General features: G+C 42.5%; 1 protein-coding gene across 1 annotated transcript in view; it reads left to right on the forward strand.

The window, feature by feature from the left end:
- DOT1L (DOT1 like histone lysine methyltransferase) overlaps nt 1-13,667 on the forward strand; it is a 70,803-nt gene that overhangs the window by 18,738 nt on the left and 38,398 nt on the right. The window contains exons 8-9 of the mRNA XM_014526536.2: nt 9,416-9,471; nt 12,951-13,030. Of these exons, the coding sequence (XP_014382022.1) occupies nt 9,416-9,471; nt 12,951-13,030 (136 nt within the window). The remainder of the gene's footprint in view (nt 1-9,415; nt 9,472-12,950; nt 13,031-13,667) is intronic.

The raw sequence follows: 13,667 nt of genomic DNA on the forward strand, positions 1-13,667 counted from the left end.
GTAAGAAAACACTATTTCCTCACAATTGCTTTCAGACTATAACGGTATTTTGAAGCTTTCTAACAGCTGGTGCAAAATATCCAGAGGCATATTGGAGTCCAAGGGCCCTTGCTGAGTCGCAGCTACTAGTTATGGGTTGCTGCAGCATCTTCAAGATGGCAATCCCCATTTGGGGCATGAGGGAGAAGACATTGGGAGAGAGGGATTGATCTCTAGGACCTTGACTGAGGAGGTCCTATCTCTTCCCTCTTTACTGCAGGCAACCACGTCATATAAACATGCCCATAAAACTATCATATTCCATCTTAAAACTAGTTTGGTTGTTTTTCATAGTACTTCTTTTGGAAAGGTTATGGTTAAGAGGCCTTTTTTTTTAGTTGCTAGCTGAATTTTATTCACGGTGAGTTTCTAATTGTTCTTTTGTCAGCGTATTCTTTCCCTAATACGTATTCTGCTGAAATATTTATAAAGAGTAATGGTATCGCCTTTCAGCCTTCTTTTTGCTATCCGCTCCTTTCATCTTCTGTAAAAATATGTATCCGGATGAGGGAAGAAATGCCATTAGTGGCTACTAATGCCTTCAGTTTGTTGCTTTGTAACATCTTTCAGTTTGTTACTTGGGACATCTTATTCGGATCTTAGTGACTTCAGCCTTTGGGGCTAGAATGTTCCACTTGCAAAGTAAATTAGATTCGATGCATCAGCCTACCTGTTCTTGACCATGCCTCTTCTGTTTTTCATTTCCATGGAACAGAGATTTTTTAGCTCCTTGAAAGTTTTTAAGGTTAGTTTCAGACTTTTCTTTGATTGAACCACTGTCTTGAGGAAATTGGAGGGTTGTTTTTTTTTTTTAGGGGATTAGGACTAGCTAATGACAGTCTTTCTTGGAGAGTTTCTTCACATGTTCAGTTATCAAATTAAGCTTAAACTCCATATTGCAGATTCTTACACAAGACAGGTGCTACTTCATGGCTGTTAAACATAAAAACCATGGACCCAAAATCAGAACAATCTTTGGGTAGTTGAGGCATGATACTGAGACACCACTTAGTGCCGGAATGTTCTTCCCAGCATGTCTTAGTAATGAGTTGTGTGTCCTCGATGCATACCACCTGTCATCTTAGCATTTTCCTAGTAGGAAAAGTTAATTTATTTGTTGTGTGTATGCAGTAAGCATAGCTGTGTGCAAACTTGGAGGGCTGGTGGTGAGAGAAATGTTATCGGATTCATACAACTGATTTTTTTCGCTGGTAAAAATTGAGGCACTCTCCTTTCCTTTCCCCCTGGACTTGTCAGGTCTTCCCGTGCTTCCCCTGTTGGCAAAAAGAGTTTACTGTAGCCATAGGGAGACAATTTTCTATAAGGCTTGGCCCTTGGAGTAAAGTGAAAGAAAACAGGTCAAGGTGCAGTGGGGTGTAGGCCCAGATTCTGTATTGTATAATCTCTTTCCCATTCTTCTTCCTACACCAGTCTCTGGGGTCTAGCCTTAATCACACATGGTCCTCATATCCCTTTTGGACTTGTTAACTTGTGTTTTGGGGAATCCTCACAATCAATAGTCTACTGTAGTGGAGCCCTAAGTAATTTCTAAAACAAGTACGAGCAGGTCTCTAAAATGGGTTAAAGAGGAGGAGAAGAACCAGGGTCATTCTTGTTTCGGAAAGCCTTGTTATCTGCTTTGACTTTTAAAAGTGGTTCATAAATCTTAGTAGTTTTTATCCAATGTCTCCAGTGCTTTGGGTTGGGGATTGTACAGAGGCAGGTGGAGGGTGACTGATCACACACCTCAGGTGTATATTTTTGAGTCTGGTGTGTCGGAAACTTCATTAAGGCTGTAGGTACATCCCAGTGCTTGAAGCTGTATATTTTGCTTTACACTTGCTGTTGGCCCAGTGGATCATTTCTTAGGAGGAAGCTTCAATAGCTATATTTAGGGCTCTCCTCACCACAGTCCTATTTAAAAAAAAAAAAAAAAAAAAAGTAAAATTTCATGTGTGTTGGTGGTTACATGAAGTCCCACAGTCCTCCTTTTTTGTAGCTTGCAGGCCTGGCATTGGCTTTTTAGCTAGGCCTGGCCACGTCCTGTATTCCAGGTCTTACCTGCTTCGCAGAAATCTCACTTTTGTGTAAAGAAGATGAGGTTTGCAAAGCACTAATCATTATCTTGAGCTGACCACTTCCAGTTACAGGAACATGTTTTGTGAGCATAAAGCTGCTGTAAGCTGTGCCTGAACGTTTCCATTACTTAACAGTCAGCTCTCTGAAGTGAGGGAACAGGCAAGATATCTGTTTATCCAAGATACTTTTGAATACCCTGTTTCAGCGGGAAACTCAATGTTTTGGTATTTGAAAAGCCCTCCAAATGTCCCCTGTGGCTTTGAAATAATGCCATGTTTTGGAGGTTTGGATTCTTGCCTCTAGTTATTTTTGCATTAGCCAGGGCCCTAAAAATAACCATGTGTACTTTTTCCAGGCAGAATGAACTGATGATTTTTTGGTGAACTGAACATTTTGCATTGAGACTGCTAGAATAAGACACTTCCTTGCGTATGCGTTTATGAATTTGTGCAGTCGGTCACAGTGAGCCTTACCACACCGGCTTCCAGCTTGGGTTTGGGGGGAATGAGGATGAGTTCCTTTAGTTTTTTGGAGTCCTACACTGCAGGAAAGGAGCATTGATCTTCAGAAGCAGCTGTTGCTCTCCATTGTAATGAATATAGACCTTCAGTAGCCTGCTGCTTGTTGCTTCCCTGTGGGCATGACCTGCCAGTTTGCTTTAAGTTACCAAAGTGGGATTCTGCAAGCATATTCCTGCAGTCTCAGTCGAACAGATCTCTCTCTCTGAAAACCTGCCTCTGCTTCTAAATTTAGAAACAACGCAAGCTGGCAGCTCTCGGAAGCGGATTTCTGTGAGCTAATTATCCCTTTAGATAAAGCAGGTCTCCTGCATTGTCTAATCAAATGAAAATATCTGCATTACAGATGGTCCTTTCCATTCATTATTCACTAAGGAGATTATGTTTCTGTGTGAGAGTGCATGATGGGGCGGGCGGGGGAGGCATTGATTGGAAGAGATTGAGAGCATCCCCACTGCTCTTCACTGACATTTCACACCGACTTGCTGCGGTTTTCCTACGTGACGGTTGCTGTACGGTGTTCTGTACTGTCTGAACTCATGGAACAGCTCACTGGAAGCTGGCTGTGCAACTCGGGTTTCTGTGCCAGTTCTTGCTCCAAATGTGATCTTAATTTTTTTTTTTTTTGGTAAGCCGCAGAACTGACTGGGATCCTTGTTTGTGCTGTTATGTTGAGAGATCTTGCCTTTTACAGCAACCCTGGGGAGGTGGGGGAGGCGCTTGCTCCTTAGCAGCACTAAAAGGTTGGGGGGACGGGGGTGATAATTCTTCCCAAAATGGTGAGGGGTTGGTGGGGAAATGACCACTAACTATCTTGGTTGGAGAGAAGCTGCTGCAATAGGGATAATTGTAGCTTGAAAACGTAATTGCATGGGATGCATCAGCAGGACACAAACACTTTAAGAGCATAGTATGTGGAAGTCCTGTACAGTGGAAATGAAGTGGGTCATTGAACTAGGAGCGCCGCCTACCTGGCTTTCAGATTCGAGACCATTTTACTAGTTACCTCCTAATCGGAGGTGCATCATTTGGCTCTAATTTAGTTTGTCCTTTCTTTTCTGGATCGTAGTTTCCTATATCTGGAAGGTGTCATTCCATGCCCCCCCCCTCCCCCCACCGGCTCCCTTTCCTTTCCCACTGGTAGTAAGGTAACACTTCTACACACAAGTAACATTTTTCCTTGCCAGGTAAATGCATTTTATCGGATTTAGCCCACACGTGTGTCCTATTGGTTAGAACACGGATCCCTAACTAGGTTAAAGCACGATTCTGCTCTCTGTACAGGAAAGATGAATCTACAGCGCTGGAGCTCAGCCAGGTTCCACAACTCTGATTAAAATATTCAAGTCCCTATAAAAATCTTAAAAATAGTTTCAGATTCAGATACTCATCTGGCCTTTATGTCCTGTAGCTAGCTTGTGGCTTTCCAGTTGCACCCTGCTGTTCTTAAAATGTTTTTTCTATCCTCTGTTACTTTTTGAAAAAACCCACAATCAGGAGACACTGATTATATGGGGAAACATTGAAATTGGCTTGGCACAAATTGCTGTCAAAAGTACAGCGTTAATTTGAATGGAGGCTTTCCGTAACCCCTTGTTAATCATTAGAGGAGTTAATTGTAACAATAGTAGGTAAAAGCTTTATCTGAAAGTCCTTTTTCTAAGTTTAAATCAAAGGCGTTTCTTTATACAGTGGACTAGATGGAGCCTTTTAAGTATTTTTTTTTTAATTTTATATATATAAAACATGTGACTACCGTATGGCTATATTCTAGTGCTGTCTGCTGCATGATTTTGCACACTGGTGCTATTTTAGTTGAAAATGTGCATCATGGTGATTCACTTTGCAGTGACTAACAAGAGTTATAGATGGTGTTGTGTGCATGTCAGGTGGAGAAGATGAATCTTTGACCCCTTCTACACATACATTTTCTAAAATTTTTCTATATTTGACAGTGCTGTTTCAGCTGCATTGATATTATATTGCTGCTGTAGACAGACGGGCTGCTGGTGTTTCCAATGTGGTGCTCAGTTTGGAGCAGAAATATACGACTGACGAAAATGCCAGCATCCCGTCTTGGGCTTTTGGCATTGCTCGTACCATTGGAAATATGCCATTAGCAGCAATTTTTGGAATACTTTAGAAATCGTCCATATTCTTAATGAGGCTTACACAGTGTTTCTCATGGATGAAGCTTTAAGTGTTGATGGAATTGTATTTGTACTTGAAATAAATAGTATAGACTTCTGGTACTCCTCACAAGCCAACAGAAAAATGTGACTGGTGGAATGTGCTGCTATGGGTCTTGAGTGTAACGAATCTCAGTTTATTGTAGTAAGGTAGATGAAAGGTCACAAAGTGGTGGAGTGACTGAAATCTACAGCCTCCAATTTGAGTAGTGTATAGTAGGGCTGTGCGAAGCTTTGGGTGATGATTTGATCTGGAGGAGATTCGGCCCGATTCGGTGGCCGAATCTCTGAATCCGAATCGAATCAGGGGACCAATTTAAAGGTCCGAATCTATTTCAAAGCTCCCCGAATTGTTGGAAAAGATTTGGAGAGCTTTGATGATTTGGGCAGTCCCTGGTGGCCACAGCAGGGAGCTGCAGCTGACTCTGAGCTGGTAAGTACTAGGGGGGGAGAAGGGGGGGCTGGGGGAAGGGACCCCTTCCAGCCCCCCACACCTGCTCCCCAGCCTGCCCCAGCTCCCGGCCCTTTAAAGAAAAGCCCCAGTGCTCACCAGGTGCTGCTGGGCGGGGGACGATCCCTGCTGCCCCCCACTGCCCCACACTGCATGGGGGGCTGCATGAGCCCCCCAACTCCCCCCCCAACCTTCGCTCCCCCAGTCCCGTCACGGGTGCCCTGACCCTTTAACAATAAAAAAAGCTGAGAAAAGCCCTGGGACTCTCCGCTCCTGCAGCAGCCTTGGGGCTTCAGGGGCTTGTGCAGAGCCCCCCACGTGGCACAGAGCAGTGGTGGGCAGCTTGGATCGCCCCCCCCTGCTGGCAGAAGCGGTAAGTGTGGGCTTTTTTCATTTTTCTTTCCTTAAAGGGCTGGAGCTGGGCTGGGTGGGGCACCCATGGGGGGGGGGTCAGGAGGCTTGTGTAGAGCCCCTCACACAGTGGGGGGCAGCAGGGATCGCCCTCTGCCTGGCAGCACCCGGTGAGCACTGGGACTTGTTAAAAAAAAAAAAAGTGCTGGAGCTGGGGCAGGTGGGGCAGCCATTGCCGGGCTGGGAGCGTGGGTGGGGGATGGCCTTGGCTGATTTGGCCTAATCAAATTGGGACATTGATTTGAATCGCCGAATCGAATCACTGTCCCCTGAATTGGCCGAATCCGAAGTGAATACTAGCCGCTTCGCACAGGCCTAGCATACAGGTTGGGAAGAGAGGTCCCTTTTCTTTGTTCCACCATGTTTTATAGACGTTTGCATTTTCTAAACATCTCAAATCTGAGAATATGATCCTTTCACGGAGATGGAGTATTTATTATACTAGTCATCATAATTTGCCATGACTTCTTGGTTGCACTAGCATTTTAGATTCAGGACCATGAAGTCTGCTGATCATTTTAAGCAAATTGTTTATCTTAGTTGACTTGTATGAGTCTAAATCTAGTTGTATGATTTTAGCTTGTTGACTTCACAAATACTACCACAGATTTTCTGTGGAATTTTTTTATAAGACATCTGTCATAAATGACATAATTGGAAATACTTGCCTTGATAAACTAAGTGCTGCTATTTGTGTTTTCGGTATTCCATATAATTGATATTGGATATGTTTCAAATATCAAAATACCCTGAGTTAAATTTGGTATGGATAATCGTATATATTTAGGTGTAGGCAAGATGAGCACTGGAGAAGCTAAGCACTAGCATATGTATTTACGAGGGCTCTTTGGAAATTTGCTGTTGCTTCTAGATAGGACAGTATCCAGGAGATTGACCAACACCTGTCTTGTACAGTGCCTGGTATGGGACTGAAGAGCTAATATAGTATAACTTTTATGTAGGATTGAAGTTGAAAACTTTAGCATTTTCTTTGCCCTGGCTGTATGTAAACTGGAACTCTTCCCTAAAACTTCCCATTGCTGGCACAATTCCACTAGTAGAGGTAATGGTGTAGAGTACTAGAGTAGGTGTGAAGCTCGGTACCTCACCTAATCCTGTTTGGAGCATGGTTTGATGAGGGGTTTTGACTACAAAGCAGCAGCTACTGCCAGTGAAGTTGCAGTAATAGCACCGTTGGCAGTTTTTAATATGAACAAAGTATACGTGTTCATATTAAAAGTATACGTGAAGATGTTTTTTGTGTATACTTTGTGTATACTTCACAAAGTATACGTGAAGATGTTTTTCAGGAACATGAGTTAATGCAGTACTGGGCTGTTTTACTACAGAAAAGCAGAATCAGCTGTAAACTCTTAACAGTTGTGAAGTATCCATTGCCGTCCCAGTGAAAATCTCTCTCTCTCTCTCTCTCTCTCTCTCTCTCAGAAAATAGGTGGTTTGTAAATGTTTTTAGCATCGACTATTTTAATGATGATCTAGTTAGATGTCCTGCTAGGATAACTTAATTATATCATGTGATCTTATTTCTGCTCCTTGTTGTTATGACACAGTCTTTAATTATATGGTCACAAACTATTTCCCCCATGTCCCCAGGACCTTGGCTTCATTCATTCTTTTTTTTTTAAGGACTGAGAGCAAATTAGCTATAGTCCCTGCCTCATTCTAATGTCAGTTTGGAAATGAGTGAATTAGACCCAGACACATAGGTAGGAAACGAATGGTCATATAGTCGAGGCTTGTTGACCTGGGATGTGAAAAGTGGCTGTCAGATTATCAGTGAAACGTTAGGCATATCACCTAAGGACAGTTTTCAAAGGTGGCTGTGGTATTTATTTTATACCTTGGCTGTGCAGGTTGAGACCTCTTTCAAGCTCGACTTGTAAACCTGTTGAGCACTTGGAGTCAGTTGAAGTCAGTGGAGCTGCAGACCCTCAGCACTGCTGGAAAATCATGACCCAGTTGTGTTGGGTTGAGTCCTTGTTCACTGAGGAATCCTGAACTAATAGCGTGTATTTTCCTCAAATACTGGCCTAGTCTTGATGTTGCAGAATGATACTTCTCTATTTCTTAAGTGAAGTTTTGAAGATACGTTCATTTTAACGTTTCTGATATGACTGAATACTGAATGCAGCAGAGAATCTAACGAGGCAGTAAAGCATTCTGACCTAGGTAATATTTCACCACTAAGATATATCCAACATTTTATAAGTTCTGATGCCCCAAAGATGTTCATCTCGCCTCAAAAGCGTCAATTTACTCCACCTAGGGAGATGTACAGTCAAAGGTATCCCAAGAGGCCAAACTTATGCTGCCCTGCAGAGATGTTAAATCCTCGCGTTGCGCAGCACTAAGTGACTCCAGGGACAGTCCTATTGTATTCCCTGTGAGGAAGCACACGGCTCTCTGTTGCTTCAGCCAGCAAGCGTATATGCTTCCCTGGTCCTGGAGTGCAGCAGCAGTGACTCCAGTGTAAAGTAAATTGAGGAGGGGTCCATCCTCCATTTGCCAAATGCAGTAGTGATTAGGGCACGCTGCCCAGGAAATAGGAGATGTGGATTCTAGGCAAATTACTCTGGGTCCCGGCAGCACCCCAGAGTGCCAGTGACCTGTAGCTACAGGACGCTGGGTCACTGGGCACTTCTGGGACTCTGTGTCTACAGCTGCGGGGCGCTGGGTCACTGGCACCACAGGGTGCTGCCAGAACTCAGAGTCTGCAGCTACCAGGGCTGAGAGTCCCCTCAGTGGCAGGACTCCCAGCTCCAGCTGGGCATGGTGCACCCCTGGAGCTGGGAGGACCTGGGGGTCAACTGATGGGTCTCCCCTGCTACACGTGCAAATTTAAAGCTGGATAGCATCCAGCTATAAAGCTATGACATGTTTTCAAGGTCTTATTTTATAGTTGGTTGGACCTTTTTATGGCATGATTGGTACTTTGCATGTATAGCTGGTCTCTGTTAATTGTACAAGTAACCAGTTAATGGCACAGTTGCATACAGAGTAGAGGGAGGGCAGGCAGCTGGCTCTGACTCTGGCCCTGAGTCTGGGTTGGAGCCAGTTGGACCCACAGCAGCCTCCTGCCCTCACCTCTGCTTCTCCTCTTCAGCAGGCGTGGCAGGAGGTGTAATTGTCTGGATTGTGTAATCGATCCCATCACACCTTTACCTGCATGTGTAGAGGGGCCCTGATGAGGGACTTTTCCCTCCCATGCTGATTTGGGGCGGGGGAGTTCATCGTAGATTTGAGTTAATACAGTATCTTTCTGGGTCAAAATGGAGAGGCACAAGGAGTCTAGGCATAGTGGTTTTGTGGCAGTTGTTCAGCTGGAATGGGATCGTGCTTAGTGAGTTGGATGGGGAAGTGGCACTTCTGGGTGTCCTGGAGGCAGAATAGGACCTGGGGCTCTATATTTGGTATGGGATATGGAACGTATGTGTGAGACATGTTCCAAAATATCAGGCGCTCCTCTGCAGTAAAAAGGCAGCTGGAGTAGGGAGTAGGCAGCAGAAAGGGAGGCGTTGTAGAGAGAACTTGGAGTAGTTTGGAGGGATATGTGTATTTAATGCAGATTTAGAGTATCTTCTTGTAATCGGCATCATTGAGTTAATCTACCATGTCAGTTGTTGTCCTCTCTTTGTACTTTAAAAAAAAAAAAAAAAAAGCTGGAAGAAGGGAAGTTAATTTTTTATTATTATTTTTATTTTATTTAGCTGGAAAGAGGTGACTTCCTCTCAGAAGAATGGAGAGAGCGAATTGCAAACACAAGGTACAGTAGAGTAATTGATTATAGTTTCTTTTGAAATGTTAATACTTGTCAGCTTATGTAATGGAAACTGGGAGGATGGCCAGCTCATAATATAGAATTTCTGTAGCTATCAGTTAAAGCAAATCTGCCAGTTTTACAGTAGGATTGTGTAAGGGAGAACGAGTTTAAATGCGCGTCCCCCTTAATGGGAGTAGCCAGAATACATTCCTGTTCCGTAGATAAAGAATAGACCCTTTTGTATCTTCACTTTCTTGTAGTTTGTGACTCCTGAATATGTACCAGCCTTAATGGATGCCAGCTCATGCGATTAAGATAGCTGTATATCTTCTTAATAAGCCTGTGCTCATTTACACTGGCTCTTCTGTTGAACTGGTCATCTTGGGTATTTGAATGATCCCCCCCAAGTGAAGATCTACATATCACATAGGCTGCTTACAGACATGAGAAACAAACAAAGTAGCGCTTTAGGATGTTTGCTGAAGTTAAACCAAACCAACCAACAAACAAAATTCCTCCTCAAAGCCTTGGCGCTTTACTTTAAATTCCACGTGCTCCTGCACTGAGCCCAGCACATGCCCAGAAAAGGCAGCACGTTAGTTGGACCCAGATCATCCAATGTCTGTATAGATCGGGCCCTTTTAAAGGGACTTTTTTGACGCTTTTATCTAATAGCTGATTGAATCAGGTTTTAGGTAAAAGCACCAAAAAGCCCCGCTGAAGCACCCAGTCTATACAGATGCTGGGGAGCCGGGTCAAACTAATGCGTTTCCTCTTCTGGAAAGCGCTTTTTTTTTTTTTTTTTTTTCCCCCCCTTTTTTTCTTGTATGTGTGTCTGCTCTGCCTCCCTCCTGCCCTCCATCTGTCAGTGCCCTTAGAGTCTGTGCTACCAGAAGTGGGAGCAACGTGTTCAACCTCCCCCCACCCCTAAATTTTTGTGCATGGTCTTATATTCAGAGGGCTTACTTACTGTGATAGACTCTTCCTGGCAAGGACCTCCTAGGTCAAGCTCGTACTTGATGAAATGAAAGACATTTGATAGAAAGGCTTTTTGAAAATCTCCCAAGCTGTGGCAAGTTATGGGTGGTTTCCAAGAGTACTCCATGAAAAAGGCGCCTGTTAGGCTGATGAGTGTTGTGTTATTATGTATCCTAGTAAAGACTTGTTGGGCTGGCTTTTAATTTGTGGGCAGACTTGTCCCCACCCTGTGGTGAGGTTTGCTTTGTTTGTCATTTGCTGTTTTAAATATACACTCCTCTGTGGCCTGTGCAGCTTTCCTCCATTTCTTTCGAACAATTTTTGAACGTAGATGGTCTTCTGTTTTGCATCAGCAAATGCCAGTAGATCTTAGTTACTTTGCATGATGCAGTTAATTGTCACTGTACCATATCACTATCACCACCTCCTTCCAACAGAAGTTCTTAAAGTAGTAGTTCTTCATCCAAAAGTTCTAGGCATTTGAACTTGCCTGCAATCACAGAATTATTCAGTAATTGCCACTAATTATCTTGAAATTAGTGGATCAGTTGGTATATGGCCCAGCTTTACTTTGCCCTTTTTTATTGTAGGAGGCCCAAACCTTTAAAAGTACATTTGCATTTTTGTGTGGACAATTCTTGTTTTAGTTCATGCTTAAACTTCTGATATTTAAGCAAGATGCGTGGCATTTTTAATTTCTACTGACTATGCTTGTGGCTTAGAACTATGTACTTAAAAGGCAGTAAACCAAATAAGGGGAAAATAGCTCTTTTGCTATCAGTGTGCAAAGCAAGTATTCTGAGTGAGCATTTAAAAGAGAGATTTCTGGCTAACTTTGTCTTTTTCCTTTCTCCCCTGATGATTCTCTAGTGACTTTACTATGTTTGGCTGTGCTCATGAGGCCTCTATTTGACATAGAAGTGGAAAGTATAAGGAAGGAACCCCTTATGGCCTTGCTTGCCAGACAGACAGGGTTTCCCAAATAACCATAAGCAGGGGCAGGGAGCATATGTATATATTATTGGCACATAGATCTCTCTCTTTTTTTTTTATTGTGGTTTTAAATGGCTTTGGCTGCTGCTCTTCAGCACGTTTCTTGCATGGAGGCACCAGAAGGGGAAGTTTCCAAACTAGCTTCTCTCACAAAGAAATAAACTGTCTTAAACAGCATTTTGTAGGCCTCTTTAACTAGCTTGATCTTGCAAGGGGATGAATATATTTTGAGTTGCATATCCCTTTTTCCCATTGAGTTCATTAGAAATCAAGGACAATCAAGATCTCCTAAGATTGCCCCAAATTTCTAGTTTTCAAAGGGTATGGACATGTACATTTGGAGCAGTTTCAAGAGGGCAGCAGGTGTTATGTTCTCATCCTTACGTGTGGACAAGCAGGGAACAATACAAGCGCAGTAAAACCACTCCTACTTTAACTCTGGATAAAGTAATGCTGAAGTTGGCAAAGTTTTGCTACACTGTCCTTCCTGACTTTTCCACATGTATAAACTGGAATGTAACAGCTGCTGCCACTTTGAAAAGTTCCCCTTTTGAAGCAGCTCTACATGTACATGTACATGTGTCTGTATCCAAAGTCGCATCTGAAATAAATATGGATTTTCCATTCATAATGTGCCCTGCTGCTTATTACTTTTGGCTCACTTCCTGATGATTATGATTGTCTTCCCCTTCCCCCGCTTCCTCCCCCCCCCCCCCCCCCCCCGTTCCTTTTTTTTTTTTTTTTTTAAATTCCTTTTTGCAACTTGCTGGATTTCTCCTTTCAAGGCTTTGATATTTTAAGTGAACACCCTACACAACTTAAACCTAACCATGAGAGATGTTAATTGGAGTGCAAGGAAAGCTTATGTTAGCAAGACATGTTGAGAGAATAGGGAGAAAGGGATGATCTATGCAAATGTCTTGATATTAATGTTGTAAAGGATCTATGCTATTTTGCCATCCTGTTTCTATATAGCCATTTGGTAATTTTGCAGAAAGAATTGCATGCACTGGGGTCTGTCAAGCTGGGCTGTCTTCCCTTTTCCAGGGGAGCTTGCTGAGTGCCATAAACATGTCAACAGTAGCTCTGTTCACATGTGTTTTAAAGAAGCTGCCAGACATAGAGGGGAAAACGTTTGTAACGTTATGATGGTGACACTTGCCAACATGGTTGCTAACTAATGAATTCACAGTGCAGAAGCTACTGGTCTGATGAATGGAAGTGTCATAATATAACACTTTTCCTTTAATGTAATTTACTTCAGCAACATCTGTGAATACACATTTTTAACTTTTTGCATAGTGGAGTTTGCAAGAGGAGAAACATTATGTTTCTCAAGGGAAATGGCTATACAACCTTGGGACACTGGCTATACAAACTTGGCAGCATTCTTGTGTTTGACAGTAGTGATTATCATTCATGGAGCTTTACAGATTTCGGAGGGTTAGCAGTTTGTGTATACTGAAATGCCATTTGTCTGTTCCTGTTTATTGACTAGACTTATCTTGCAGTGTTATTTTTGTGAATAATTTTGCCTTTGGTCCTGAGGTGGATCACCAACTGAAGGAGCGATTTGCAAACATGAAGGAAGGTAACGCATTGAACTTAAACTCTCTTTTTTTTCCCCCATTAGTTTCTCGTTTGCTATGAGAGCTGCTGACTATTCTACTATTTGTGCTGTCCATTAAAAGTACCGAGAGGTTTTTTGTACATAGTTTTAATATTAACAGGCTCTACTACATATTATCCATTTCTGCCTGGCTATCTTTAGCAGACAGCCTCTACTGTAAAAGTCAATGGGCGTCATAAGAAACTACATAAAATGTATTGCATTGTTTTAAATATTGCTGCTATTATATATGTATGCAAATCGTTTCTATGACAGAAGGGCTTTTTCACTGTGGCATCCTTCATAATGTTTTAAATATCTAATCTGGAATGTGTTTTTTATCTTTAATCATTCTATTTGTATTTATCCTGTTAATGGGCAAGTTTGGTAATGGCTAATGCTTTAAGAGCTTTGTTCTTTACTTAAAAATGACACCATTTAAGATGAATTGTAAAAACTCCACCTCCACCAGGATTCATACCCTAGATAAGTGCTTCTTAAACTATGATCTGTAAGTTCCTTTGTTCTGTAGAAAAAAAAGCTTTGAGAATCAGTAAAGTATCTGGGTAAGAAAAGATCTTTGTCCTTTTGAATGTTTGTACAGACTAAAAGAGGAGTG

The sequence above is a fragment of the Alligator sinensis genome, unplaced genomic scaffold (genome assembly GCF_000455745.1).
Source record: "Alligator sinensis unplaced genomic scaffold, ASM45574v1 scaffold1960_1, whole genome shotgun sequence".
In the NCBI taxonomy this organism is placed as follows: domain Eukaryota; kingdom Metazoa; phylum Chordata; order Crocodylia; family Alligatoridae; genus Alligator; species Alligator sinensis.